The sequence below is a fragment of the Setaria italica genome, chromosome III (genome assembly GCF_000263155.2).
Source record: "Setaria italica strain Yugu1 chromosome III, Setaria_italica_v2.0, whole genome shotgun sequence".
Classification (NCBI taxonomy): domain Eukaryota; kingdom Viridiplantae; phylum Streptophyta; class Magnoliopsida; order Poales; family Poaceae; genus Setaria; species Setaria italica.
Window position 1 is genome coordinate 48,438,023 of NC_028452.1, and position 26,922 is coordinate 48,464,944.

General features: G+C 44.3%; 1 protein-coding gene and 1 pseudogene across 1 annotated transcript; both read left to right on the forward strand.

The window, feature by feature from the left end:
• Positions 1-13,543: 13,543 nt before the first annotated feature.
• Positions 13,544-19,720, forward strand: LOC101773219 (methylcrotonoyl-CoA carboxylase subunit alpha, mitochondrial). The gene is made up of 16 exons (XM_004963060.3): positions 13,544-14,008; positions 14,343-14,464; positions 14,554-14,701; positions 14,882-15,019; positions 15,117-15,212; positions 15,357-15,416; positions 15,820-15,912; positions 16,033-16,144; positions 16,409-16,513; positions 16,602-16,738; positions 17,179-17,404; positions 17,487-17,650; positions 18,024-18,137; positions 18,235-18,477; positions 18,560-18,655; positions 19,320-19,720. The coding sequence occupies exons 1-16, from the start codon at positions 13,616-13,618 to the stop codon at positions 19,335-19,337; spliced, it is 2,265 nt and encodes a 754-aa protein (XP_004963117.1). The 5' UTR covers positions 13,544-13,615; the 3' UTR covers positions 19,338-19,720.
• Positions 19,721-21,549: 1,829 nt separating this feature from the next.
• Positions 21,550-26,276, forward strand: LOC101767444 (annotated as a pseudogene).
• The last annotated feature ends 646 nt before the right edge of the window (positions 26,277-26,922 follow it).

Here is a 26,922-nt window from a genome sequence, read left to right on the forward strand (position 1 = left end):
TCCACCCGCCCCCAGCACAGGGTCGCCGCCGGCATCCTCCAAGTCCTCGACGGCCACGGGTTCCGCACCGTCGGCCATGGGCGGCGACGGGTGGAACTGGCGCTCGACGCCGGCGACGGAGGAGGAGAACCAGGCGGTGGAGCCGAGTCTGGCGCGAGGGCGGCGGCGGAATCACCGGCGGCGCCCAGGCCGGAAGCTGTACGGGCGGCGGCGCCCAGGCCGGAAGCTGTACGGGCGGCAGCGAACGGGCAGAAGAACAGGAGTCGCGGGCGAAGAACAGGAGTCACGGTTGTTTTTTTTTCTTTCTGAACGGTACTGTAAAGGGTGGCATTGGTGGGTAATTTCTACCCAACTCCAAGAGGGGTTATAAAAGTTGTTTTTTGAGAGCACCCTTTGAGGAGCTCCAGGAAAATCGTGGAGTTGCCCCCCAGATCCACATTTTTTTTGGAGTTGGTATAGTTGGAGCTGAAGGTGTTTGGCAAGATGAAGCTGGAGTGGAGCTATTTTTTTTGGAGCGGAGCAGTCCCAAACAGGCCCTTAGTTAGGTGGATCCAAATAGGACCTTTAATCATGGATACGATAGCTGGATCAACACAGGGAGATCGTCATTGATCCTGCTCTTGTGCTGGCAGCTGGCATGCATGCCGCACGTGGAAAATGTCGGCGGGCTTAGCTATGCCTTTCCATATATTCTAATCTACCTACCCAGCACTTCCCCTTATATTTCATCTTGATCAGCATTAATAGCTGCAGATATTACCTAATATATGCACAACGAAAGAACATTTCACCTTGGAAAATAAAGATTCCTTTTATTTAAAAATTACCTAATATGCATCGATCATCAGTTTTTGATGATACCGGTGCCGTTTGGTTGTGTGGAATCAAGTGAATCGCAAAATGATCGTATGCGCTCACTCATATGCTCTAAAACTAGGTCCTCTAGACTTAGGGTGCGTTTGGTACGGATCCAGATTCTCACAGAAACGTTTTGGATTTAGATTCTCTCAAGAAATATTTCTCCGATATATCAGAAACACTCTGTAGAATCGTTTGGCTAAAAGGCTTGGATTCAGATTCTTGAAAGGTTGTTAAGAAACATTATTTTGTATGAAAAAATTATATGAATGGATAGGTTTTACAAAAATATTGAGAACTTTTGTGGGTGCGGAATGATACGAATGCCATCCATTTTAAATTATTGCACTTTAAGAGGATCAGTATAAATATTTCTAGATAAAAGAGTAGATAAGAAGAATCAGAATCATGAGAAACCACTTCTTCCCAATCGAAGTTGGCTTCTTGTGTTGAGCGTGAGATTTTGGATGATAGCATTTGTGCTACTGCTTGCTCTTTTATAGCTACTCCTAAGCTTGTTGCTTCTTCCGGTATTGCCCAAGACAATTCAAGTGGTAAGGGTGTTTCTCACATTTTTGGAACTCATACTCCCAAACCAAAGTTCTATTGCACCTTTTGCAAGAAAGATGGGCATACCGTTGAGTTTTTCTTTCGTCATGTCAAGCATGAGCGACGTATGCGTACGAAAGCTTTTAGGAAGCCACGTAGCCTTTCCCATGGCACGTGTGAACCTAATATGGGCACCAAGTCAAATGGTGTTGTTGATGCTTCTTTCTCTAAGTCCCAAGGGACTTCACACTTGAATGAGAATGGTGATTCGTCCTCTCAGATCGTGCCTCCAAATAGACCTTTGTACTATTGCTCTTATTGTGAGAAAGATGGGCATCAAGAGAGTTTTTGTTATCGTCATGCAAGACAATTGTGGTGAACTCATGCTTCTAGGCCTTTGGTTGTTTATAGCCCGTCTCATGGCATGAGCACTTGTGAGCCTAGTAAGAAGCCACATTTCATTGATGGGTTTTATGACTCATTTTCTAGTGAGTTAGGTCATGCACGTGGACATGCTTCTAAGTCTTCTTATGTTGGTCCACGACATGGTTCTCATGGTGCTTGTGTTGATTCTTCTCTTAAGACCTTGGGGAATCATTGCCTTTTTTCTAGTGGTAGCATTCGTTCTTCTTCTCGAGTTGCTCCTTTGAGGCATGGTTACAAGGGTGTTCCAAAATCTTCTCATTTGAACCAGCATTTGCATCATGCTAACTCACATGATAAGTTGAGTGCTTTTACATGTGACCAAGTATTGGATTCCTAAGTACATGCTTGCTAACCCTTTAGGATCCAAGACTTGGTCTTCTTTATCCCCTCATGTGTAGGTACGGGGATGCGGGTGGAGAACATGAGCTCGAAGTGACTACCTTTTGCTTAAGGTGATCAGCACTTGATAGTTCTCCACACCATTTGGATGGCCCTTGAGAGGCCTTTGTACGTTTGTATAGTGAGTTTTTCCTTTCTTGTATACTACTCACTTGTACACTATTTACCTGTTTTATCCTTATATCATGCTGTGAATATACCATGGTAGGCTAGCCACCTTTTTATGTTAGCATGTGTGATCTTCATGTATATCTTATCATGCTAGCTCTGTAATATATCTTGGTGGATGATCCACATGAACATCGTGCCATGCTTTAGCTTAGTCTTCGTATTGGGTATGACATGTTGTTCATTTGGTATCATTTTAGTTTAGTATCTTGGTATGATCATCTGCATCTTGTTGACATATTTGCTAGCCCAAGCTTTTATTCATATATGTGGAATCATGTCACACTGCTTCAATTCTTCTCATTGGTATCATCATTGCATTGTGTAGCATGAATTGAGTTTTATCTTAGTTCTGGGCTTCCCTTATCTTTGGGTTGCATTTTGCTCCTTTTTTGGATTTTCTTTTCCTTTTGATTGGCGTTGGAGGTTTTCTTTTGCCTCCTTCTTTATCTAGCTTTTCTTTGCTAGGTGTTGGTTGAGGGGGAGTTCGGCTTCATTCGAAGGTAAGTTTGGACCAAGACTTGCTTTGGTTTTTGATATCCGCTTTTGATCTTTTAATTGGTATCATTTCATCTTTTTCAAGTGATATCAATATTTGATCCTTCAATTGGTATTCCCTCTATGGTACTTAATTGGGATCGTCGGTTGTTCTTCATTTGCTATGGAGCTTTTCCCAAATTGGTTTGACCGCTCATGAGCTTTCCTGTTTTGAGTCGAACCCCGTCTCTTTTAGCATTGCATTGCATTTGTACCATATTGCACCTTGTACACTTTGCACTAGATGAGCTTCTCCTATATATCCTTAGTATTTTATTATGCTACTTGTGAACTAGTGCATTGGTTGGTGATTGTGTAGCAATGTGCAGCATATGCTATTGATGATATTGTCATATAACCATATTGAGCTAAATGCTTTTCTGAATCAAATGTTAATCTTGAATAATGAATTCTGAAATGCTTATCACCCATGACTAGCTACCTGTTTATGCATTGTTCTTGCTTGAATGCTAGTTCCATGTTTAGCTTTTGCTTGGAATTCATATTCTTTTCAATTGGATCAAAGATCTAGGTATCATTGCAAATGTTTAGCTCATGATGCATTCCTTGGGGAAGCATGGCTTCTTTGTGCTGCAAAGGCACTTTATGCAACTTTTTAATGTGAATGATGAAAAATGATAATAAAAAATAGTAATTCACCAAGTTTTTGTGCTTAATGTTGATATCCTTACTTGCTTAGTTGTTACATGATGTCTACCAAAAGAAGTAAGCACATAGTTTCAACAAGCCTTAACTTGACTTGTGATTCATATGTGGGTATTTGTAATGATCTATCTTCCTTGTATGAATCCTGATGGTCTAGTTTATTCTTACTTGCGTGATTCATGACTAGGTGCTTGCTCATGTGATGATACTTTTATAAACTGCAAAACTTGACAACTTGCTTCGTCTTTTGCTATTATCATAATATCCTCTTGATGGCAATGCAATTGCTCTTTATGATTTACCTACTTGTGCATTATCTCACTTGTAGCCTTTGTAAATGCTTTGATATATTTGAGAAGTTTAGTAGGTTGTACACCTATTGCATGCATTTTGTGCTCCCATGCGAATCTTGATGTTTTCATTTAAGGAGGAGTCTTGCATTTAATGGGGAATTTTGCATTTGAGGAGGAGCATGCATTTCATTGTGGCATGTTTTCAGGGGGAGTGCATGTGTTCAGGGGGAGCTTGTGAGTTTTGTGCTCTCTTTTGCTGGTTGCGTTGTGCTTTTACTTCTTCTTGAGGAACCGGTATTTGGTTTGAGCTTTCGACCGTCACATGATTGATGTTGAGCCCTTTCAACCTCTTCTTCATGGATCATGTGTTTTTGATCTTCACATGATTGATGTGAGCCCTTTGTGCCTCTTCTTGAGGGATCATGTGTTCTTTATCTCGGTTGTGTTGAGCCATTACCTATGTCTTTGGGTATCGAGACTTTTCCAAGTTGATTTGATCTTTGTGATGCTTCTCATGCCAAGTGACTTTAATCTTTGCCTTTACATGGCTTTCAATCATTTCGATGAGAGTTTTGCCTAATTGGTGTCACAACTTGGTTTTTATGGCATTTCTCATTTCAAGTGACTTTGATCTCGGTTTTCACTTAACTTTCGATCACTTGGATAAGATTTTTGACTTCTGTCTCTTAAAACATTTCTTTGTGCTTGAATGTTGTCAACACACTCATCAAGGGGGAGATCGAGAAATCAAGTTAATATGAATCTTGATTTGATTGTGACGAGCATTTGACAAATGTTGAAATGTGTTTGAAGGTTTTTGGGATTCATGAAACTCTTGTGTCTTTTACTTGACTCTTCAGTTGTGTTAAGCCTTTGTCTCTTCTTTGGGAAGCTAGAGTTTTTGGTTTGGGGCTTGCATCATCCTTTCTCATATCAAGTTGCCTTTGTTTGCGTTTACTTGGCTTTTGGGCACTTGAATGAGTTATATCAAGTTGCCTTGTATTTGCTTTTACTTAGCTTTTGGGTATTTGAATGAGTTATCTTTTGCTTTCAAATCATCTTTTGTCAATGCACTTATCATGGGGGGAATTGAGAGACCAAGTTGAGATGTGCCTTGATCTATTTGTGATGAGTGATTGAATGGATGATTCGAGGCTTTATCGGTTAAGTCCATATTTCATATGTGCATGATTATGCTAATGGCTAACCGGATGTGTTTGCGTTGTGGTGTTTATATAAACTATATGTTGTGTGTTGTGTCTCTTGGCTCCTGACGTGCAGGTGTAGGATGCGACATGACGGTCAATGGCACGAGGTGAAGGTCAAGCGAAAGGTTCATGCTGATGTACTAGGCCTGTGAAGGGTGAACACGAGTAGGCTTGGACCGAGGGACCCGAGGAGTCCATGCGGAGTCATGGGCGATCTACATAGTGCACGGAAGAGTAAGAGTACACGGACGGTGATGGAAATAGTGTCGGTCGAGTCAAGCGGGACAGAGGCGAGTCGAGTAGGTGGCCCGGGAGTGGGAGCAAAAGACTTGGAGGCATCGGAGGCTTGACGGAGGCCAGACACGTGTCGACATCGGTGAGTCACGTCGGGTGCGGCGTGCAAGAGGGTTTGACCGGTTTGGCTCAAAACCGGGGATGAGTCACGCCTGCAGGGTGTGCAAGAGGGTGTGAATGGTTTGGCCTCAAAACCAGGGGGTGAGTCCGGTGCGGCTGGACGGCGTCGAGTCGGAGGACGCGTGGCACCATCGCGAAACTTACGTTGAGGCAAAGCTAAGTCGTGAAGACGCCGGATTCGTCCGATGTACGAAGAAAAAGTTAGATGATTTTACCCCTAGGGGGTATTTGAGTGGTGTGGTTCATGTAATGGCATTCTGGTCATTTTCCGAATGCATATATATGTGGAGAGGGCTGTTGGGCAGCGACATCCCTTTGGTTATTTTTGTGGGAATTTTCTTATTTATTTTGTGAGCTTTTGGGATAAGAGAGGAAGAGAGTGGAGTGGATCTTTGATTTGATCGTTTTGTCATCCTAGTTTTAATTGTGCTTTGAAGTGGCTTGTAACCGAACATAGTGGAATAATAGAAATTCAATCTCGTGCTCAATTGATTCATCTTCTATTGTCCCGAGCGTTTTTGTTTTTCGGTATTTTCGGAGCTATCTTTAAGATTTTTCGTTCTTATCGTTTGAGCTCAAATCCCATGAGATTTGTTGGGGGAAATTGTTCCTAGGACCCTTATGAGCATGATCCCCTCAAATCCCTCTTAAAGTTAGTTTGGATTTGAGTTTTCCCCGAACCGTATTTTTCATGTAGGTTTTCGATTTTCTTCAAGATTCGCGATGGATACTTGAGCTTTTTGGATCTATTAACCCCAGGTCATGTATCTATGGCTCAAGTTTTGTCCCGAATCGTTGAGTTTTGAGGAAGTATTTTTTTATTGAAGTTTGGGCGGAGTTCTTTGCGTTCTTGTTTTTCTTTCTGTTTGTTCGTGCGCAGGGCGTCGAGAGCGAGCGCCGCCGCACGCGAGCTGCGCGTGTCGACGCCAGCAGCAGCGGGTGCACGCGGGCCGGCGCCAGCAGCAGCACGCGTACGCGGGCCGGCGCAAGCGAGGCGAGTGGGCCAGCAACGCAGGTCAGCGGGGCAGCAGGCGAGCAGGCCGAGCAGGCCAGGCGGCGCGGAGCAGGCGGCCCACCGGTCGCAGCAGCAAGCCTAGCAGGCGCAGCAGGCCGGTCGCTGCAGCAAGCCCAGCAGGCCGCGGCAGCGAGCAGGCCCAGCAGCAGCAAGGCAAGCCAAGCGCTCCGAACCAGGCCGGCCAGGCACAGCAGCAAGTGGCCCACTGTAAGCTCAGTTTTGTGTTACTGTTCTTTTAATCCATGCAATTAGTTAGTTAATTACTCTTACTTGCTTTAGCTACTTAATTTGAACTCTCATTTTCTAATCATGCCTAGCTCTTTAAATTAATTATTTTTCCTGCATGCTTAGTTAGCAGTGGTCTTGTTTAATCTCGTTTGTGCAAACTTGTTGGAGTCATAAATCCCCTATGTCTTGAGCGTGTCAAATCGTTCCTAGGGTGAGCTTGTCGCGAGTAGACTTATGTCATATTGGCGACTTGACGCAAGATGTGTTTTGGGATGGCAATTGGAGCATAGGACTTGTTCTCCGAGAAGAATTTTTAAAGACTCCCTCTTCTGGTCGCTCGTTCCGATCCTTTAATATATATAAATATAAAGGGATTATATCAATCAAAATATGTAACGTGAGGGATTGAACGGATTGATCCATCACCACTCCGACCAAGACAAAACTTTTACCAAAAGTTTATTGTCAATTTCAACGAAATCTTTCAATTTCTTATTTTATTATCCATCCCCACGAGCAAATGATTTGGAAATTGTCGATTCATTACTGTACCAAAATTCATTGGATCATCACTTGATGATGATGAATCAATAATCATCACATATTTACGTGTTCTATATGAGCGACGTATTTCTATGTACGTAGCCCGGCCGCGGCGACGGCGCGGGGGACCGCCGGGGCAGCGACAACGCTGACGCTCCAGGGATGACGGACCACGGCGGCGAACGCGAAGGACCCTTCAGTGATCCCACCCCGAGGAGGAGCAGCAGGAAAGTCTACTGCTGCAGGCAGCTCACTACTACTCCTCGTAGTCCGGAAGAAAAGGAAGGGCTCCCGGGGCACGTTTTACTGCAGGCTGCTCTGGCTCAAACCCACGCCTGTCGTACGTCCTTCGCCGTCCACTAACGACCTCGACCGCGGCGATGAGCCCTCGCCGTGACGCGATTTCACCCGGCAGGGAACGCCATGGCAACAACGGGCGAAGGCCGTGCCGCTGCCAGGGCCTCCAACCTCTCTCTTCTCAAGTAGTGAAGTCGATTCAAATCCTTACCCTGCCCTCTTCTCTTCCCCGGATTGAGCAGGAAATCCTAACCCTACCTATTTGTATTACCATGAATTTCAGCTTCATAGTTGTGTTTCTTTTAGTTAATTTTGTTTTTCTTTTGGTTGTTTCAGCGCCTTGGTAGCTCCTTTCAGCTTGCCTTTGGGGTGTCATGTCCCTGCTAAGATAACCGTGTTCTGGAGTCAATATTTATGCTCCCAATTTTTGTGCTTTCTCTGTTCCCCAGTTTCTAAGTGTTTTCTGGCCTGTGTGCATGTTCAAACTGATGTCGAATGGCCACACGGAAATGGCCGAGAAAGGACCGCTGTGTTGCTGTTTGCTCAAAGTCTCAGCCAAGATATTTGAAGACTCATCTGTCAGTGGTCTGGAAGGCTGGAATACTAATTATATTATCTTGATATCAGAGATAGCAGTATGCCTACTTATTTGTGTTTTGCTCCGTTCCTCTTTCCAGCTCTATCTTAGAGCTTTCATCAGCAATTGATAACTATCCGTATAGGAAAAAAAACCCTGCAACTTACGGTCATTTCAGTGCTATCTCTTTTTTTAACGAGTGATGATAAATTATGCCAATATAGATGTTAAAGCATATGCTCAATAGTTATGTGTCCTTGCTTTGAATATCTCAGTAGTTCTCTTTGTTTCTAAATTCACAAAGATCATGGCGAGAGTAGTCATTTTCCTTCTCGCACGGGCAGCCGCTCAGCTAGCTGTTTTTCTTTATTTTTTCTTTCCCGTACTTTATCAATGAAATAGGTATAATATTGTGCTCATTCATTAAAAAAACAAAGATCATAGCGTTTTTACCGGGGATGCTATATTCTGCGGACCTATAATAATTGCAATATGATAACTATGTTCGTCAACATGCAACCTCTACGGGCGCGGCGGAACCCTACGAGATGCAGATGCAGAGCAAGCTGCTTGCATGTCAGGTTAGCGTAGCATGCGTTGGTTTTGCTGTGTTTGCACTCTCGGCTCGTGTTTCGTGCATGGGTTGCTGGCGTTTCCTCACAATCCATATCCATCACTCCCGAGGAAAAAAAAATGAGAAATCATGTGTCTTGGTTTCAAGAAAGAAATACATGCAATTCTGTTCTGGAATCTGGTTTCGAGAAAGAAATACATGAGTTCGACTGGCGACGTAACACGATGCCGAAATTACCTCTTTGGAATTTGGATGAGCTAGGCGAATAGCCAAATCCTCGCTTCGAGATAACATGGAAAGCTGCGGTGCTAGTGTGGCACACCGAAACCTCGCTGGCCACTCGCTTTGCGCGGGCAAGGTGAGTTGTTTGGTAGCTCCTTGCCTCGCTACTTTGCTCGGCAAGCTTGCTCGGCTAGGCAGGGAAATCCTTGCCGATGCAAGAGAGTCCAATCGGCTCTCCTAGGTGGCAAGGTTGGCTGCCACTCGGGAGCTCATTGGGATGCTCGAGTCAGCATCGAATCGACCTCTCACAGCCGCAGCGATGCCAAAATCGAGGTCAATGGCCACCAAATCGAGCTGCTCTGTTGCTGAATCAACCTCCGTCGCCGCTGAATCAACATCCGCCACAGCCTAATCGAGCTCTCCTGTCACCAAATCAAACCACTGTGTCAAAATCAAGCCCCGTCATCTACCGAATCAACCAGCGGTTCGAAGCAAGGCGAGCAGAGAAAGGGAAGCAAGCGCCCCGGTGAAGTTTGCCTTATTGTGCTTCTGGGCCTCCAGAGGCAAGGGGAGGCGAGTAACAGGGAGGACCATCACATCGAATATTTAGATATTAATTAGGAGTATTAAATATATGTTACTCCCTCCATCCAGTTTTCATGGACGCATAAACAAGTTCCACCGAGACCAAGGAAGAGTTAACTCAACTCTTAAAATCAAACGCCTGGTTATTTTGACGAGGCACAGCGCCGCCTGTTCGCATGCCCGAGACCTCGCCCACCTGCTTGCATGCCATCTCATCTTCCTTGCATGCCATCTCGCCCGCCTATTCGCATGCCATCGCGCTGCCTCCCGCTCCCGCTGGTTATTTTTGCTGGTCAAATTTCAGGGCTCCATGGCCAAATTCCCGCTAGTTATTTTTGCTGACTAAGTTTCAAAATTTCAGGGACGTTGGCCAAATTCCCGCTCGTTATTTTTGCTGGCCAAGTTTCAAAATTTCCCAGGAGTCTCCATGGCTCTATTTATACTTCCTCCTCTATGGTGAACTCTCCCCTGTACATCTCTTCAATCAATGGAGCCAAAAACTTTCGATCTCAACCAGCTGCCAAGTTGGGACACCGACGATCCTATCAATTGGGATGCCATCGGCGACTGGGAAGGTCCTGCTCATGATCTCGAGTTCCACATGGTGTGGAACGCACACGCACCCTCAGAAGGACTTGGAGAAGAACAAGCAGAGGGTGCCTAGGGAGATCATGCACCCTCAGAAGGACTTGGAGAAGAACAAGTAGAGGGAGTTCAGGGAGATCATGCACCCTCAGAAGGACTTGGTAGTCAACAAGGTAAGTGCCGATGTTATAGGATAGCAGTAGTATCTCTTTTGCTAATTTCAGTTGGAGTTTCATCTTGACTGATTTGTGATTACAGTAGTTGCAGCTAGTACGTATGTATAGCTTCTGCTAGCTCCTGTTAGCTTCTTATTTTGTAATGGTCCCTTAGCTTTTTTCTGCATGAGCTTCTGCATGGTACTCCTGCTGCATGTATTCTTTCCATACGCGAGCTTCTACATGGTACTGTTGAGATCCATGTGCATGCGCCTGATGCATGGTACTCCTGCTGCATGTATTATTTCCATGCGCCTGCTGCATGTATGAGCTTCTGCATGCTGCATGTATGAGCTTCTGCATGGTACTGTTGAGATCCATGATCCCTTGTTTATTTGTAGGTTCTAATATGAGAAAGAGGAAATTCTATTCGGATGAGTTCAAGATCGCCATATATCTAGAGTTGTTGGCAAAGACCAATCCACCCGTATTGCGTCGTGGAGTGTCTAAGGAGGTTGCACAGAAATTTGGTGTCCCTCTTAGAGTTGTGCAAAAAATTTGGCGCAATGGACAAGAGTCTGGTGGTATATCTGGAGTACGAAACAAGCACGTTAAAAATTGTGGTCGCAAAAGAATAGAAATAGACATGGAAGCCATCAAATCCGTGCCTTTAAGAGATCGAACAACCTTCCAGGATCTAGCCAATGCGCTGGGTTTGAAGAAAAGCACACTTCATAACCGTTTTAGGGAAGGTTATTTCCGTCGGCACACCAATGATCTAAAGTTTAGCCTGACCGATGAAAATAAAAAGGCGCGTGTCCAGTACTGCTTATCCATGCTTCTAAACATCATACCCGATACTATTAAGTTCAACCCAATGTACAACTTCGTCTACATTGATGAGAAGTGGTTTTATAGGACTAGGCGTAACCAGAAGTATTATCTTGCTAATGATGAAGAAAGACCACAAAGGGAGGTTAAAAGCAAAAATTTTATAGAAAAGGTTATGGTACTTGCAGTGGTTACTCGGCCTAGATTTGACGAGCATGGTACATGCGTATTTGATGGTAAAATTGGTGTATTTCCCTTTGTATATGTAGAGCCAGCAAAGAGGAAAAGCCCGAACCGGCCAAGAGGTATGGCATGCATCTATAGTTAACATTGGCATTTTAACCAAATCTCAATTGTGCTCAATTTTTGATGTATGTGTAGGCACCTTGGTTACAAAGGCGATGACATCAGTTACAAAGGAAGTTAGCCGAGATTTCTTGGTTAACAAGGTCCTGCCCGCAATAAAGGAAAAATGGCCAGCCGAAGAAAGAGGAATTCCCATTTTCATCCAACAGGACAATGCCAAGACACACATTGATGTGAATGATCCTGCATTCGTTCAAGCTGCCCAAGCAAATGGGTGGGACATACGACTAGTATGCCAACCGTCTAACTCTCCTGATCTTAATGTGTTGGACCTTGGTTTCTTTGCAGCAATCCAAGCATTGTTTCACAGAGGCACTCCAAACAATGTCGAGCAAATTGTGGATAGGATCAACAAGGTATTTCAGGAGTATCCGGCTGATAGGTCAAACCGAATTTTCATAACACAACAATCTTGCATGCTAGAGATCCTGAAGCACAATGGTGGATAGCACTATAACATCCCACACGTGAAGAAGAAGCACTTGGAGTTGCGGGGTGATCTTCCTACTAGCTTGCAGTGTCCTATGGACCTTTACAATCAAGCGTTAGATTTTCTTAGTTAGATTAGTTTGTGCTGCTGACCATGAACTTTAATTACCTTTTGAATTGCATAACGTTGGTTTCTTCTTGTGTGTGTTGTGTGCTTGTATCAACACGTACAGAATAGGTAGGCTCATAGAATACAGACGATATCAACACAATACAATTAGGCTCACATAAAAGGATGCGTTCAAGCAACTTAGTCTAAGTAAAACATGCAAGATGAAATAGGCAGAGAACTTTAAGCTAGGTGACACATTCAGGATGAAATACTACTGCTCGCTTTGAGAATCCGGGACCTCAGTCTCACCAGCCAAGGAGTCCTCCACGACACGAACCTCGTCGGAATCTTCGACGTTGCCGAAGAGATGGCTTATGAGATGCCAAGGTATCACGATTGTGTCTCCATCCATCTTGAGATCGTCGATGTTGGGGAAGAGTAGCTCGCAGTCAAACTCGTGGAAGTCATAGATCTGAGCTGACAAATTGTAATCGCTGTGTAAGAGACCACAACGAGAGTACGGCCTCCTGCGTGCGCGCTGCCGTTCCTCACGGTCCATATGGCTCTCGTTCTCGGACACGGCAACTGCTTCCTCGAGTCCCTCCGCGGCCACGGCAACAACTTGCTTGTCTTCTCGTACAAGCACCGAAGTGGCAGCGGCGCCTATTGCCGGCAAGGAACAGACCTGTGCTTCCACGGCAACAGCTTGCTTGTCTTCTTGAACAAGCACCGAAGTGGCAGCGGCGCCCATGGGCGCCGAGGAACATACCTGCGCCATCAATGATGGTAGGCTAGGAATGAGAGAAAGAGAGCAGCAGGCAAGGAACGAGAGAAACAGAGCAGCAGGCTAGGAACGATGGAAAGAGAGCAGCGCATGCTAGAGTATGCGTTAGAGAACGAGGCCGTGCGGAGAGTATTTGACGATGCATGCATGCATGCGTGCATCTCAACGGTTGCGGACAAGGCATTAATCACGCAGCACCCGAAGCGACCCTCGCAACGACTACCGAGAAAATACGGCACCCTCGCCGGTATACGCGTATGAATACTGGATGCTTTTCCCAACCTTGGACGCCCATGAAAACTGGACGGAGGGAGTAATTATAAACCAATGATTTGATAATGTGATGCTACAGTAAATGTGTGCTAAACAACCACATAAGCATCTACTCTGGTAAAAAAGATATTTTTACATGGCTTCTATTTCCACCAGTGAAAATCGTCGATTTTTACGGTCCTTCAATTATACGGCAGGTCAGCAGGTGACTAAACGCTTGTGCAAAACGGGTATACCGGCACACGCACACGAGTGAGTCCATCCGAGTCAGACCCACAACGGTCGTGCTCATCCGCCCCCGACACGAGGCGGAAGGAGGAGAAGACGTCCGGGACACGTCCCCCTGACCCGTCTGACCAGTCACCACCCTTATCCAGCGGGGCCCACCAACCCACGCCCATGCCCATCCCGTCCGTCCCCGCGAATTATTTCCCCGACCCACCGCCGCGCCACTCCGCCTTGCTGGCTCACTGCTGCGGCTCCACTCCAGCTGCTCGAATTCCCCGACCACCGAGGCAGCGATGGCCTCCCGCCTGCTCCGCCTCCACCTCCGCCGCCGCGGGGGCGGCCGGAGCCCCGGCTCACCCGTGCCCCCGCTCCCGCTCCTCCTCGCGGCGCGGCTCCTCTCCTCCTCCTCCTCCTCCTCCGCCCCCACTTCTCCTGCCGCGGCGGCGTCCCCGGGCGCGGGGATCGAGAAGGTGCTGGTGGCGAACCGGGGCGAGATCGCGTGCCGGGTCATGCGCACCGCGCGGCGGCTCGGGGTCGCCACCGTGGCCGTGTACAGCGACGCCGACCGGAAGGCGCTGCACGTGCGCGCCGCCGACGAGGCCGTCAGGATCGGCCCGCCGCCCGCCAGGGAGAGCTACCTCGACGCCAGGGCCATCATCGACGCCGCACACCGCACCGGCGCCCAGGTTCGGCTCGGCCGCGCCCGTCCACCTACCATCCTTGACACTCGTACCTCATTCCTGTCAGTCTCAGTTCAGTTCGCGTCTGGGGTCGCGTGTCCCTCCACGCTAGTCGAAAGTTGAAATCTGCTAACTTCGCTTACTGATCAACAGTCATTGCTCCGTAGACGATAGTTAATACTGTACGTTACTATAAATGAGCACCCCAGGCGCACACCACCACACAGTGACACAATTTCCACTGCATGTGGCAGTGAAGCTCTGGCTGCTCTGCGATTCTACTACTTCATTTGTCAAATATGGATATTTCTTAGACATTTGCTTTGTGCGCTTCATGCAGGCAATCCACCCGGGGTACGGGTTTCTTTCAGAGAGTGCTGATTTTGCGCAGCTCTGTGAAGCCGAGGGGCTTAAATTCATTGGACCGCCTGCATCTGCAATCCGAGATATGGGTGATAAGAGGTAAAGTATCTCCCTGTCTGCCGTGCTTACAGATCGTTAATTCTTTTTGTTTGGAACAATGCATTCTAAATACGACTCGTAAAATATAGTGCATCCAAGAGGATCATGGGTGCTGCTGGAGTACCGCTAGTTCCAGGTTACCACGGGGCTGAACAAGACATTGAGTTATTGAAACTCGAAGCTGATAAAATCGGTTATCCAGTTTTGATCAAGCCCACCCATGGTGGAGGGGGCAAGGTATGCTGAAATGTCTCTCCTCTCCCACAGGAAAAATACTTGCTGTAGTGTGCAATGCATAAGACTTTAAGGTTCCCGGTAGTTGTTGAATTTCCCATTTATCGAGAGAAGCTTGCTCTGTTGTTGAATTTTCCAATTTTATTAGCGTCTATAACCATTTCATCCTATATCCTTTCTTAGGGGATGAGGATAGTTCAGCGGCCCGAAGAGTTTGTGGATTCTGTACTGAGCGCTCAACGGGAAGCCGCAGCATCATTTGGGGTAAACACACTATTGATTGAGAAGTATATTACTCAACCCAGACATGTAGAAGTCCAGGTAATGCTCAATTGATTTTTGGCTGCTAGTCTTGTTTCTAGAATGTACATATACATTAACTTTTGTTTTCTTTTGTGGTACTAACTTTTGTTTGAAGGTATTTGGCGACCAACATGGAAATGCAATATACCTTTATGAGAGAGACTGCAGTCTTCAAAGAAGACATCAAAAGATTATTGAGGAAGCTCCAGCTGTAAGGCTGTGTTTGCTGTTGCCCTGACATTTTGTTTTCATAAATTCTATCAAGGATGCTCTAAGGCTCTATTAGCTGCTAATTCCGCTGAAATTTGCTTCAAACTTAATCATTAATTCAGCTTGTGGTTTATATATGGTGCAGCCAAATGTTACAGCTGAGTTTCGTTCTCATATTGGTGGAGCTGCTGTGTCTGCAGCAAAGGTGATTGCTTTCTAGTATAAAGGCCTTGATTAAATCATTCACGAGATGGATTTGATATTTTCAGCTTATTATTGTAGTTTAAGTTATTTTTTCACCCTACACACATCAACTGCCAAGTTGCCAACTACCTTCTTCATACCAATATATGGAATGATAAATGCGCAAGAATTTTTTTTTACTTCTACACGAATTTCAATTAAAATCTATGTTTATTGGTTTTGTTTCTACCACTTTTTTTTAATAATACTTGACAGTTGCAAGCTATCTAACGTTTTCCATGCTATTTGTTACAAAACAAGTGATTCTTCCTTCGTTTCCCTCTTTGACTCGTTCTTTAGTAGTTATTCTGCTTAACATTTGTATTTTATATACAGGGTCACTTATTGGATTCTTTGTGTTGAAGGCAGTTGGTTACTACAATGCTGGAACAGTGGAGTTTATTGTGGACACTCTTTCTGGAGAATTCTACTTCATGGAGATGAATACTCGACTTCAGGTACTGTGTATTTATGATAACCATCTAAGATGTTCTTGTATCTTGCATATATTTTGTTGCACAGTACTTAATTAGCTCATTTGCTAAAAGAAAACTCACTTTGCTAATCGATCTCTGAAGGTTGAACACCCAGTAACAGAGATGATTGTCGGTCAAGATCTTGTGGAGTGGCAAATACGTGTTGCAAATGGAGAACGCCTACCACTATCTCAGGAGCAGGTCCCATTAAATGGTATTCCTTATTGTTATCTTAAACAGTACTACCCATCTTGTCTAGTAGTAAGCAATCAAAACATTTTTCTCTAAAAGCATGTATGGGTTACATCATGGTCTTCTCTTGAAATGCACCGAGCTGTTATTTTCGAAGTTAATAACTTGGTGGCACTCTCAAGCTTTTTCTAAGGAATATGTTTACATATTGGCCTTTTTGAATTTATGGCGTCATCTGAAGGCAGAATACTCCTTAACTAATAACTACCTGTGTGCCTTGATCTAGGACATGCATTTGAAGCTAGGATATATGCTGAAAATGTTCCAAGAGGATTTCTTCCTGCAACAGGAACCTTACATCACTACAGACCAGTCCCTTCTGCCTCAACAGGTAAAATTTAGAGATGTCCTATGAACTGTTGTATTAGCAATTACATTTCAGCATGGCACAACTGCACACGTAACATTTTCTTGTTCAGTAAGAGTTGAAACTGGAGTTGAAGAAGGAGATACTGTCAGCATGCATTATGATCCCATGATAGCCAAGCTTGTAGTATGGGGTGAAAGCCGCAGTGCTGCCCTAGTCAAGCTGAAGAAATGTCTGTCGAACTTTCAGGTACAAACTGTTCACCAGAATGACACATTTCTTTTGACGTATTATCTGTTCGCATCCTTTTCTTTTCCTAATAGTTGGTTTCTCCAGTGATCGTCGTGCACATTGATGTAATTCTAGTCATCTTAAAAGACTTCACAAACATTCGCATAATTTGGTAGAATCAGTCTATGCTAGTTAATTTCGCAAGTTCAGATGTTGTCCTTATTTCTTTGCTTCTGCTATGCTCCTTCCATACAAAATTCAGCATACACTTTCTTTATGGTGGTTATTACTAAACTTTCTCATGAGTTCTTAATGGGTGGCTTTCCAGTGACAGTAAACTACTATATAATCTTTTATGAATAAATATTCCATTGAATTTCAGAAGTGTAGAAATTGAATCCTGGTGCATTCAATTTGATAATAACCTCACTGTCATACCTTGGTTTATGAATATCCAGATTGCAGGCTTGCCAACCAATGTTGGTTTCCTCCAAGAACTTGCAAGCCATAGTTCCTTTGAAGAAGGCATAGTCGACACACACTTCATTGAGCGTTACAAAGATGATCTTTTGAGTACTTCTACAAAGGCCTCAGGTGAATCGCGTGATGTAGCTGAGCTTGGTGCAATTCTGGCTGCTGCATGTATTTGCAAGAAGGATCACATTACATCTAAAGAATCAATACGTATGTTAGCCCCAACCATTTTTTTTTCTTACAACACTTTTTTCTGATATGACCTGTTAATGACACAGTACATACTTTTCAGGAGCTGACAAGAAACTGTCTGTATGGTACAATAATACACCTTTCAGGATGCATCACTTTGCTAGGCAACCACTAGAATTGGAGTTTGAAGAACATGATGGATTCAGTGAGAAACTGCTTAAACTGTTCATTACGTATAAGCCTGATGGAAGCTACTTCATCGAGGTGATTACTTTTCATAGGACAGAAGTACCTTTAATGTACCTTTTGCATATTTGAACTTGAGTTGATGGAAGCTACGTCAGAAAGGTGGTTAGTACTCTGCTAATAGGCACATGGTCCAACCTGATACGATCTTACATAATCGATAGCCACAACAAAAAATATCTGGCAGAACAACTCATATGGCCTACATAGTAAAAGAGAGTATTTCTAAACCCACTAAAAATTGGTTTTTGCTGTTGAAACGAAGACAGGGCAGTATAATGTATGTTGTCCACCATGTGGCTTTTAACAAGCCACTAGAAATGGGCTTTAACAATACAATACTCCTGTTCTTTCAATCAGTATCTTCACTAATTATTTTTATGTTGATCAGACTGAAGATGGCACTTCTGGTTTGGATGTCAAAGTTGATCACAAGGGTGACCATGATTTTCGTGTAGATGCTGCTGGCCTGCAAACTGATGTGACTCTAGCTTATTATTCAAAGGTTAACCTCAGACGTTTTCTTCACAGTGAAGTGAACTGATGCATAGATAGTTTCTGATGACTGTACCCTCCCCAAATTCTTCACCTTACTTCTGCAGGATAATAGCGAGCATATACACATTTGGCATGGGAAGCATCATCACCATTACAGACAGACTCTGAGAACTGAGCATGTAGTTGATGATACCTCCCAACCTAGCCATGCTTCTGAGGGGAAGTCACATCCAAAAGGGAGTGTTCTGGCACCGATGGCTGGTTTGGTTGTGAAGGTTTTGCTTGAAGATGGGGCACAGGTGGAGGCAGGGCAGCCTGTCATGGTTATGGAAGCAATGAAGATGGAGGTCTGGATAAACTATCTTGCCGGTTATTTTTTGAAGTTCTGGCCCAACTCAATGAACGCTAAAATCTCTTTACTCTTTTCAGCATGTTGTGAAGGCACCTCGCGCTGGATATGTGGAGGGCCTGAAGGTTACTGCTGGCCAACAAGTTTTTGACTCTAGTGTCCTTTTCACTATTAAGGTACGTAGTGGTTTTTCTAATAATATCCTAGAAAGCTTGCATTTTTCTTTATTTATTTTGTCGCAACACAAAGTTAGTGCTAAGTTTCATCATCATCAGAGATGAACCAATAGTAATCGAACTTCTTAAATGCATTCAACTTAGAATATTAAGTGAAATGAAAGGAAAAGAGTGTAAAAGTCAATAGGTGACTGTTATACAGTCTGAACAGCTGCAGCCATGTGGTTTCAGTATATGGTAACCACAGCATGAGTCATTAGCAGCAGCAAGCGCCTGTTGCACTGATTTTCTACCTTCTTATAGATATTAGCCATCTATAATGGTTTGAACCAACAGCGGTATTCAAAGGCGTGCTGTGATCTCTGGGGAAAGCAAACAGCAGCAGTAATGTTATCTGTAAAACCTTATCTGTAGTGGAGGAGTTGGTTCAAACCCCACCAAAATGATCGCAGCGTTTTATGTAGTAGAAAGCAGGGCTCCCCCTTCAGCCACAAATTAGAATATACAAACTTTTTAAGAGTCGGTAGTGTTTGTTACATATTTTCTGTCAGATTCTCAAAGATGGATCTATATAATTAAATCTATACGATACCAGTACAAAGGTCATGTTTTCCTCCACTTTTGCCCTAGTACTCAGCTGAATTCCAAACCAACCTTTTTCCAGGACAATACTGCGAACTGAGATGCAGCATCCCAGAAGCTGTCCGACTACAGCAGTATCAAACAATTCACGGATGATCCAGGAGTTGATCGACAACGCTGGCATTCAGATAGAAAGCAAATGAATAAACAGGTGGGTGGGTTCATCTGCGGGCAAGCAACCTGCTGGACCATGAACTCCCAGCGGCATACTGGTATCCTGGACCATGGATGGCACAGCTCTCTCGTAGTCTTGTGGTACAAAAGGTGCATCATAATTCATGTTAATTCCACAATTTGTTATAGAGACAAGCTTGTCTACCATCTTCATCTCTTTGGGTTTGGATATGCATAAAGCACCAACCACTTTTAGCTACACGTGCATGGAAAATGATCGTATGGGAGTCGGACGCAGGTTTTTGAGCACGCTTTGGGTCTCCAAATACACGAGGGGTATTAACAATGATTGGCCTCAGCATGAAGCATGGCTAGTACAGAGCCGACCAAGTCACTGTGACGACCGCAGTGGCGAAGTCAAATTTCCAGCGGTCACTGACAGACCCATGCGCTGCAACCCTGAAGGCAAAATCACCGATAAGATGAGACGTCGGGTCGTCACCACCACCAGCAGCAGGAGCTTTGAAGCGTAGGATCAGATCAGACGTAACGACGTGATTCCCTTCAAATCCCTCACGAATTTGACGTGATCCCCTTTAAATCCCTCACGAATTTGACTTGAATCGAAATTTTTTCCAAAACCGTGTTTTTAGTTGGACGTTCCCCTTTAAATCCCTCATGAATTTAACTTGAATCGAAATTTTTCCCAAAACCGTGTTCTTAGTTGGGCGTTCGATTTTCTTCCCAAAACCGTGTTCTTGGTTGGACGTTCGACTTTCTCCAAATTCAAACGGTGTTCTTAGTTGGACGTTCGATTTTCTTCAAAATCCACGAGGGATACTTGAAAAACTCAAGATCTTCTTCCTAGATGTATTAGTCCTTGAGGCTCAAGATCTTCTTCCTAGATCTATTAGTCCTTGAGGGGTTGCATCCATAGCTCAAGTTTCATCTCGAATCGTTGAATCTTTTTTTTTTTTGAAATGTAAATCGTTGAATCTTGAGGGGAGTATTTTTCGTTTGAAGTTGGTGCCTTTCTTGGTTCCTTCTGTTATCTGTTCGAGCGCAGGAGCAATCGACCGGCAGCTTCGCACGGACGCGGGGCAGGCCAGCTCATCGGGCCAGGCCAGCAGCAGCGAGCCCAGCTAGTGGCAGCAGGCTGCCCAGCAGCAGCACGCCCTGCTTGTGCTTCGCAGGCCAGGCCAGCAGGCCAACAGTAGCAGGCCTGGCGAGCACCGCAGCTCAACCTGGTGGCCAGCGGCCCAGCACGCACGTGTGAGAGCAGGCGGAGACACAAGCACTCTATAGCCAGGAGCACCCACGTGTGGCCTAAGGAGAATCAACCCATCATTTCCAGCTGGCCCATCGAGGTTCGGTCTAGTGCTTTTAATTCGTGCTAAGTTAATTATTGCTAGATAATCTGTGCAACCTTGTTCAATTGTTTTGTCATTCGCTAATCATGCTTAGTTCTTAATTAATTATTTCAAGCATTTTTAGTCAAGTAATGATTTGGTAGTGGTTGAGCTCAATCACTTGTGCAAGCTTTTCAGTGTCTCACTTTGCTTTGCTTGCGCTCCGCTTCGAGAATTCCTAATCGTTACTAGGATGAGTTTGTTACGAGTTGTTGACTTGTGTCATCTTGATGATTAGGCACGATGTGTGTTTTAGAGTAGCAATTGGAACATACGTCTCATTCTCGAAGACAATTTCAAAAGCTCCCATTCAACCTCCCTTTAGTTGCCCGTTCTGATCCTTCTTGCAGCCTAACTCCGTAACTCGGCATAGGAGGATGCAGCAGCATACGGCTGCTAAAACTTCGATGAATGCTTCTAGGTTTGACCACTCTGATACGATATCCCTTTTTATATTCTTTTCGAAAAGCATAACCCTTATGCACTTAAAACTGATAAGACGAAGCAGAGACGAAGTAGACGACGACGGGTTTGGTTGGATGCTGGAATCGAACAAGACGCTCCCGGCCAGGTTACCCGACTGCTAGCTAAGTTGTTCTTTTTTCCTGGGACGACAACAACGACAAGCTGCACCTGCACGTGCGCGAGTTGGCACGGACTACGGCGGCGTCAGAGTTCAAGTTCCCCTGGAGCAGCCCGAAAGCGACGGCGCACTCGATCCGGCCAGCCATGGCGACGCTGCCGGCCGGCCGGCCGCCAAAGCAGAAGGTGACGCTGCACGAAAGGACAAGGGATTCCGGCGGCGACGTTTCTGTGGCACAGAAACGCATGCACGATCGAGCTGGAAAAAGAAGCCTGCGGGGAGAGATCGAGGACGATCGTGTTCCCGGCGACGTGGCCGTGTCGCCGCGCGTAGGAGGAGGGAACCTGATGCTCCCAGCCTCCCAGGTTGTAGGCGCGTAGTCGCCTGCGTGTGCGTGCAGGGCTCGCCTCTCCGCGCGCGCACGTGCATGGGGTTTGTGCGTGCGTGGCGGTTCTGGCGTCGACGCCTCTCCGTCCAACAAGAACCGGCGGCCACGCACGCACACGGAGCGTTGAACGAAGGTGTTCCGTTCAACCTTCTATTCACTTGTTTACGACATCGCGGCGATGGACCACGGTTGAAGAGAGACCGAGGACGGCGACCACGCAAAAGGAATATGCATCGTCTATGCTTCACTCTACATCACCATCTACTTCCTTTCCTTCTTTAATTTTACATGTATCTTGCTGCATGAATTGGAAATATCTCTTTATCAAAGCCTACAACTAATCAAACAAATAGCACGAAGAACCAAGTACAGAAATGATACCATGTTCTCCGAATATCCGACTGATGAACCCCAAGAAACTATAACTATCCTCATTTATTAACGTATATTTTTTGAGCTTGCATTCCTGGAAGGTAGGAGCATGCAAGCAACAACCAAATCATGTCGTCATTAGTAGGTACGTAATTTCAACGTCAACATTATTAACTACATAGCCAATGTGGACATCTTGATGCAATTATTGCATGTAAAATGTTATTTTCTGCGTGTCAACGTGGCGACATGATGCAAATAAGAAGCGTCATTCAAGATGTCGTAAAAGAGTGGACCGCTTTGCCTGAATGGGCGTTCTTGACTTTGTTGTTGCTCCAAAGAAATTAAATCCAGTTGAAACGATCATTGCGCGTTGAATCATGGCTTCTAGTGTATATACTCATGAAGGATATACTTTTCTACATGATTTATCAACTTTTACCTTTTTTTAACTTCTATCTCCGATTTCCTTTTTTTTAAGAAAAAACAATGTGTTGTAATGTTCATGTCAATTTCAAGAAAACATCACAGCAGATTATCGCAAAAAACGAAGGAAAGTCAAAAGAGTTACCCTTGTTGTATATTTCGCACACGGCTTTTGTTGTATAACTCCTTGCTACAACGATATTGTTTTCCTGTACAACCGACACTACTCCATTATTGTAACCAATAGAGACCCTAACTTTAGAATAAGTGGATAACTGAGAGCTCCCGCCGAGGACAAAATAAACCATTCTTTCTCTTGTTTGATGCTCTCTCCGTAGAAATGCAATCTTTGAGGTGTAATTTTGGCCACCATGATGTATTATAAAATGACCATAAATATAGTTGTTCAAATACTTTCAAGACAGATCTATCGTGTATGATTTTTTATTATAAACTCATCATAATTATATTAGACAAGTTTGACTTAGGACAAAATTAAAATTACTTACAGTTTGAAAAATAGTGGAGAAAGTTTTAGAGATATCAACGGCTAAGATTTTGAAAGTTTGGTTGAGTTTTGGTCAATATTACTTACTAGAGGTACCTATAAACATGCCATCTATATAGGAATTCACCAAAAACTAGGCTAATTTCTATTTTCAAGACCTAGCTAGGACTCAACTCAAGAACTCTTCTCTAATTTTATGAAACCTAGTATATCACATGAAATTCATGCCTCTAAGATCTTCCCCGCAGTGTGAAAGTGAGGTTAAAAAATTTGGAGCCCATCGTAAAAATAGCGTTGCTCTTTAAGGTGTATAGCATCACCCACCCCTTCCCCCCTCCCCCCATCGCCCTTGACAAATAAAACACAAAATGGAAGCAGCAGAGTCCTCTCCTTTTCTTCCTCACACGCATAGCCACGTAGACTATCTTTCCTGGCTGTCTACGAGAGGCAGTTCAGATCCGCCGCTGGTGAAGATCGTTACCATCCAACCTCGGTAAAAATTAAACCCACTTGTTTGCTTGGTACTCTCTGCTCTATTTTCTCCTTCGATTGGATATCCATGTTCTTATCTCGTCAAAGGATCTAGGGTGAGATTTACAAGCATTCCTCTCCATACCTAGTCTCCCCCGATGCGCTGACTATTGAGTAGGTCTCAGGGATTTCTGCGCTAGTTTCCTTACTATGTTGTTCGTCTCTATTGCTATGTTGTGGCCTCTCGCCATTGAACCCTCTGGAAAACCTCCTCGCACACAACCTCCACACCGCTAATAATGACTCCAGCTACCAAGCTCCACTTTGGGCTTGACTTCTCTTCATAATTATTGTGGTATTAAGTGTTTTCGTGCTGGCAGTAGAAAAAACTATCTCTTACAAAGATGGTATCAGTGCCAACTACTTGCCCACCCCTCGTTTTCCTTGCGTGGCTGAGCGTTAGGAGCATGTTCCAACCTTTCTCCTTTTATTTTTGACCTAAGTTCCTTTATTTCTCTATAGGAAAAGATAAAATAAATTCCTTTTTGCTTGCCAAAAAAAGAAGAAAAGAAACTCCTTTGTTCAACGAGTGGCACGCGCCTAGCTAAGAAGCCGTATATCAATGTTGAAAACATGGTTTAATCCTTGACATTTATTGCCATAAATTCCTCACTCCTGACAATCGATATACCGCGGGCCAAACTTCTGAAACACCTGTTCTTCCATTACATCTAAAGAATCAATACGTATGTTAGCCCCAACCATTTTTTTACAACACTTTTTTTCTGATATGACCTGTTAATGACACACAGTACATACTTTTCAGGAGTTGACAAGAAACTGTTTGTATGAAACTGTTTGTATGGTACAATAATACACCTTTCAGGATGCATCACTTTGCTAGGCAACCACTAGAATTGGAGTGTGAAGAACATGATGGATTTAGTGAGAAACTGCTTAAACTGTTCATTACGTATAAGCCTGATGGAAGCTACTTCATCGAGGTCATTACTTTTCATAGGACAGAAGTACCTTTAATGTACCTTTTGCATATTTGAACTTGAGTTGATGGAAGCTACGTCAAAAAGGTGGTTAGTACTCTGCTAATAGGCACATGGCCCAACCTGATACGATCTTACATAATCGATAGCCACAACAAAAAATATCTGGCAGAACAACTCATATGGCCTACATAGTAAAAGAGAGTATTTCTAAACCCACTAGAAATTGGTTTTCGCTGCTGACACGAAGACAGGGTAGTATAATGTATGTTGTCCACCATGTGGCTTTCAACAAGTCACTAGAAATGGGCTTTAACAATACAATACTCTTGTTCTTTCAATCAGTATCTTCACTAATTATATTTTTATGTTGTGGCACTTCTGGTTTGGATGTCAAAGTTGATCACAAGGGTGACCATGATTTTTGTGTAGATGCTGCTGGCCAGCAAACTAATGTGACTCTAGCTTATTATTCAAAAGTTAACCTGATACATTTTCTTCACAGCGAAGTGAACTGATGCATATATAGTTTCTGATGACTGTATTACCCTCCCTAAATTCTTCACCTTACTTTTGCAGGATAATAGCGAGCATATACACATTTGGCATGGCAAGCATCATCACCATTACAGACAGACTGTGAGAACTGAGCATGCATCTGATGATAGCTCCCAACCTAGCCATGCTTCTGAGGCGAAGTCACATCCAAAAGGGAGTGTTCTGGCACCGATGGCTGGTTTGGTTGTGAAGGTTTTGCTTGAAGATGGGCACAGGTGGAGGCAGGGCAGCCTGTAATGGTTATGGAAGCAATGAAGATGGAGGTCTGGATAAACTATCTTGCTGGTTATTTTGTGAAGTTCTGGCCAACTTAATATACGCTAAAATATCTTATTTTTTCAGCATGTTGTGAAGGTGCCTCATGCTGGATATGTTGAGGGCCTGAAGGTTACTGCTGGCCAACAAGTTTTTGACTCCAGTGTCCTTTTCACTATCAAGGTACGTGGCGATTTTTTTAATAGTATCCTGGAAATCTTCCAGTTTTCTTTGTTTCTTTTGTTGCAATAAGTTAGTGCTAAGTTTCATCATTGTTAGAGATAAACTAATAGCAATCAAACTTGTTAAAGGCTTTCAACTTTGAAGATTAAGTGAAATGAAAGGGAAAAGGTGTAAAACTCAATAGACCAATAAGGATTGTGATGCTCTATGTAGGAAGGAGGGCTCCTTTCCCCATGGGGACAAACAAACTTTTCAAGAGTAAAAAAATGTTCCTTACATATTGTTTTGTCAGCTTTTGAAAGATGGATCTGTATAGTTCCTCTTCCATGTACTCAGCTAATCCCAAATCTACCTTTTCCAGAACAATACTGCAAATTGAGATGGGCGTCAGAGTCCCAGAAGCTAGCCATCAAAAACCTTCAGGAACCGACCAACGATGCTGCCGTTCAGGTAGGAGCCAAGGGAATTTACAGCCTGCAGGCCAGCGACCAGCTCGGCCATGAACTCCTAGCTCGATCACCAGCGTTCGATTCAATTTCGGAGTGTACATGATGCCATTGGATCTCCATTTGCCGACTGTTTATTCTCCATGTCCCCAACTAATGGTGCTTATTTGCTCCTCTTTTTGCATGTTATGGGCGAATGATCCCCAACTAATTTGCGAGAACTGATGACCTTTGTGGCATATAAAATCATTTTTCTCATGTTTAAAGCAGTTGCAATTAGGGATGTTTGCTACCTTTATCTTCCCTTTTCGTTTTCAAGTTCTCTCCCTTGTTTGGGTGATTTCCTTGCATGTTGCATCTAGGATGGATAAATCCCCGGATGGCGAAACCACCTTCTCAGCAACAATGGCGCAACGCCCACAACACGCGGCACGGCGCTACCAGGAGCAAGCTGACGCCCAGCAACGCCCATAACCTGCTGCCAATGCGGGAGCCGAGGCAGCAAGTGACTAGTCAGTCCTCGTGCTCAGGGGTTGAGCGCCTAACCCTAACCCTGGCACCTCCGTGGCCTCGCTTATCTCCGTATCCAGATAATGGGACATATGCTTAGAAGCAACTTCAAATTTTTCTTTTATCTACTACCAGCGGTGTCCCAGGGTGCCGACTAAAGGAATTACAATATAACAATTACAAGAAGCACCTTTCAACTAACGACATCTTCGAAAAGCTCACAGGATGTACGATGTAGCTTCATCACGAGGATTCTTCTAGCATTGTTACCTCCCAACTTCACCGAAAAGACTGCGAAGGGAAGGAACATCCTAATTTTCTTCACGAGAATTTTTCTGGCATCGAGCTTGCAGACAATTGCTACAAGTATTAAAGATTACAAGCTTCCAGCCTACGAGTGC

Excerpts from the sequence above, each read along its gene's own strand:
- LOC101773219 (XM_004963060.3), top strand. The coding sequence starts at position 13,616 with ATGGCCTCCCGCCTGCTCCGCCTCCACCTCCGCCGCCGCGGGGGCGGC. Across the intron at positions 15,913-16,032 it reads AGATGAATACTCGACTTCAG|GTTGAACACCCAGTAACAGA; the intron begins GTACTGTGTATT and ends CGATCTCTGAAG. Across the intron at positions 16,514-16,601 it reads AGTCCCTTCTGCCTCAACAG|TAAGAGTTGAAACTGGAGTT; the intron begins GTAAAATTTAGA and ends TTTCTTGTTCAG.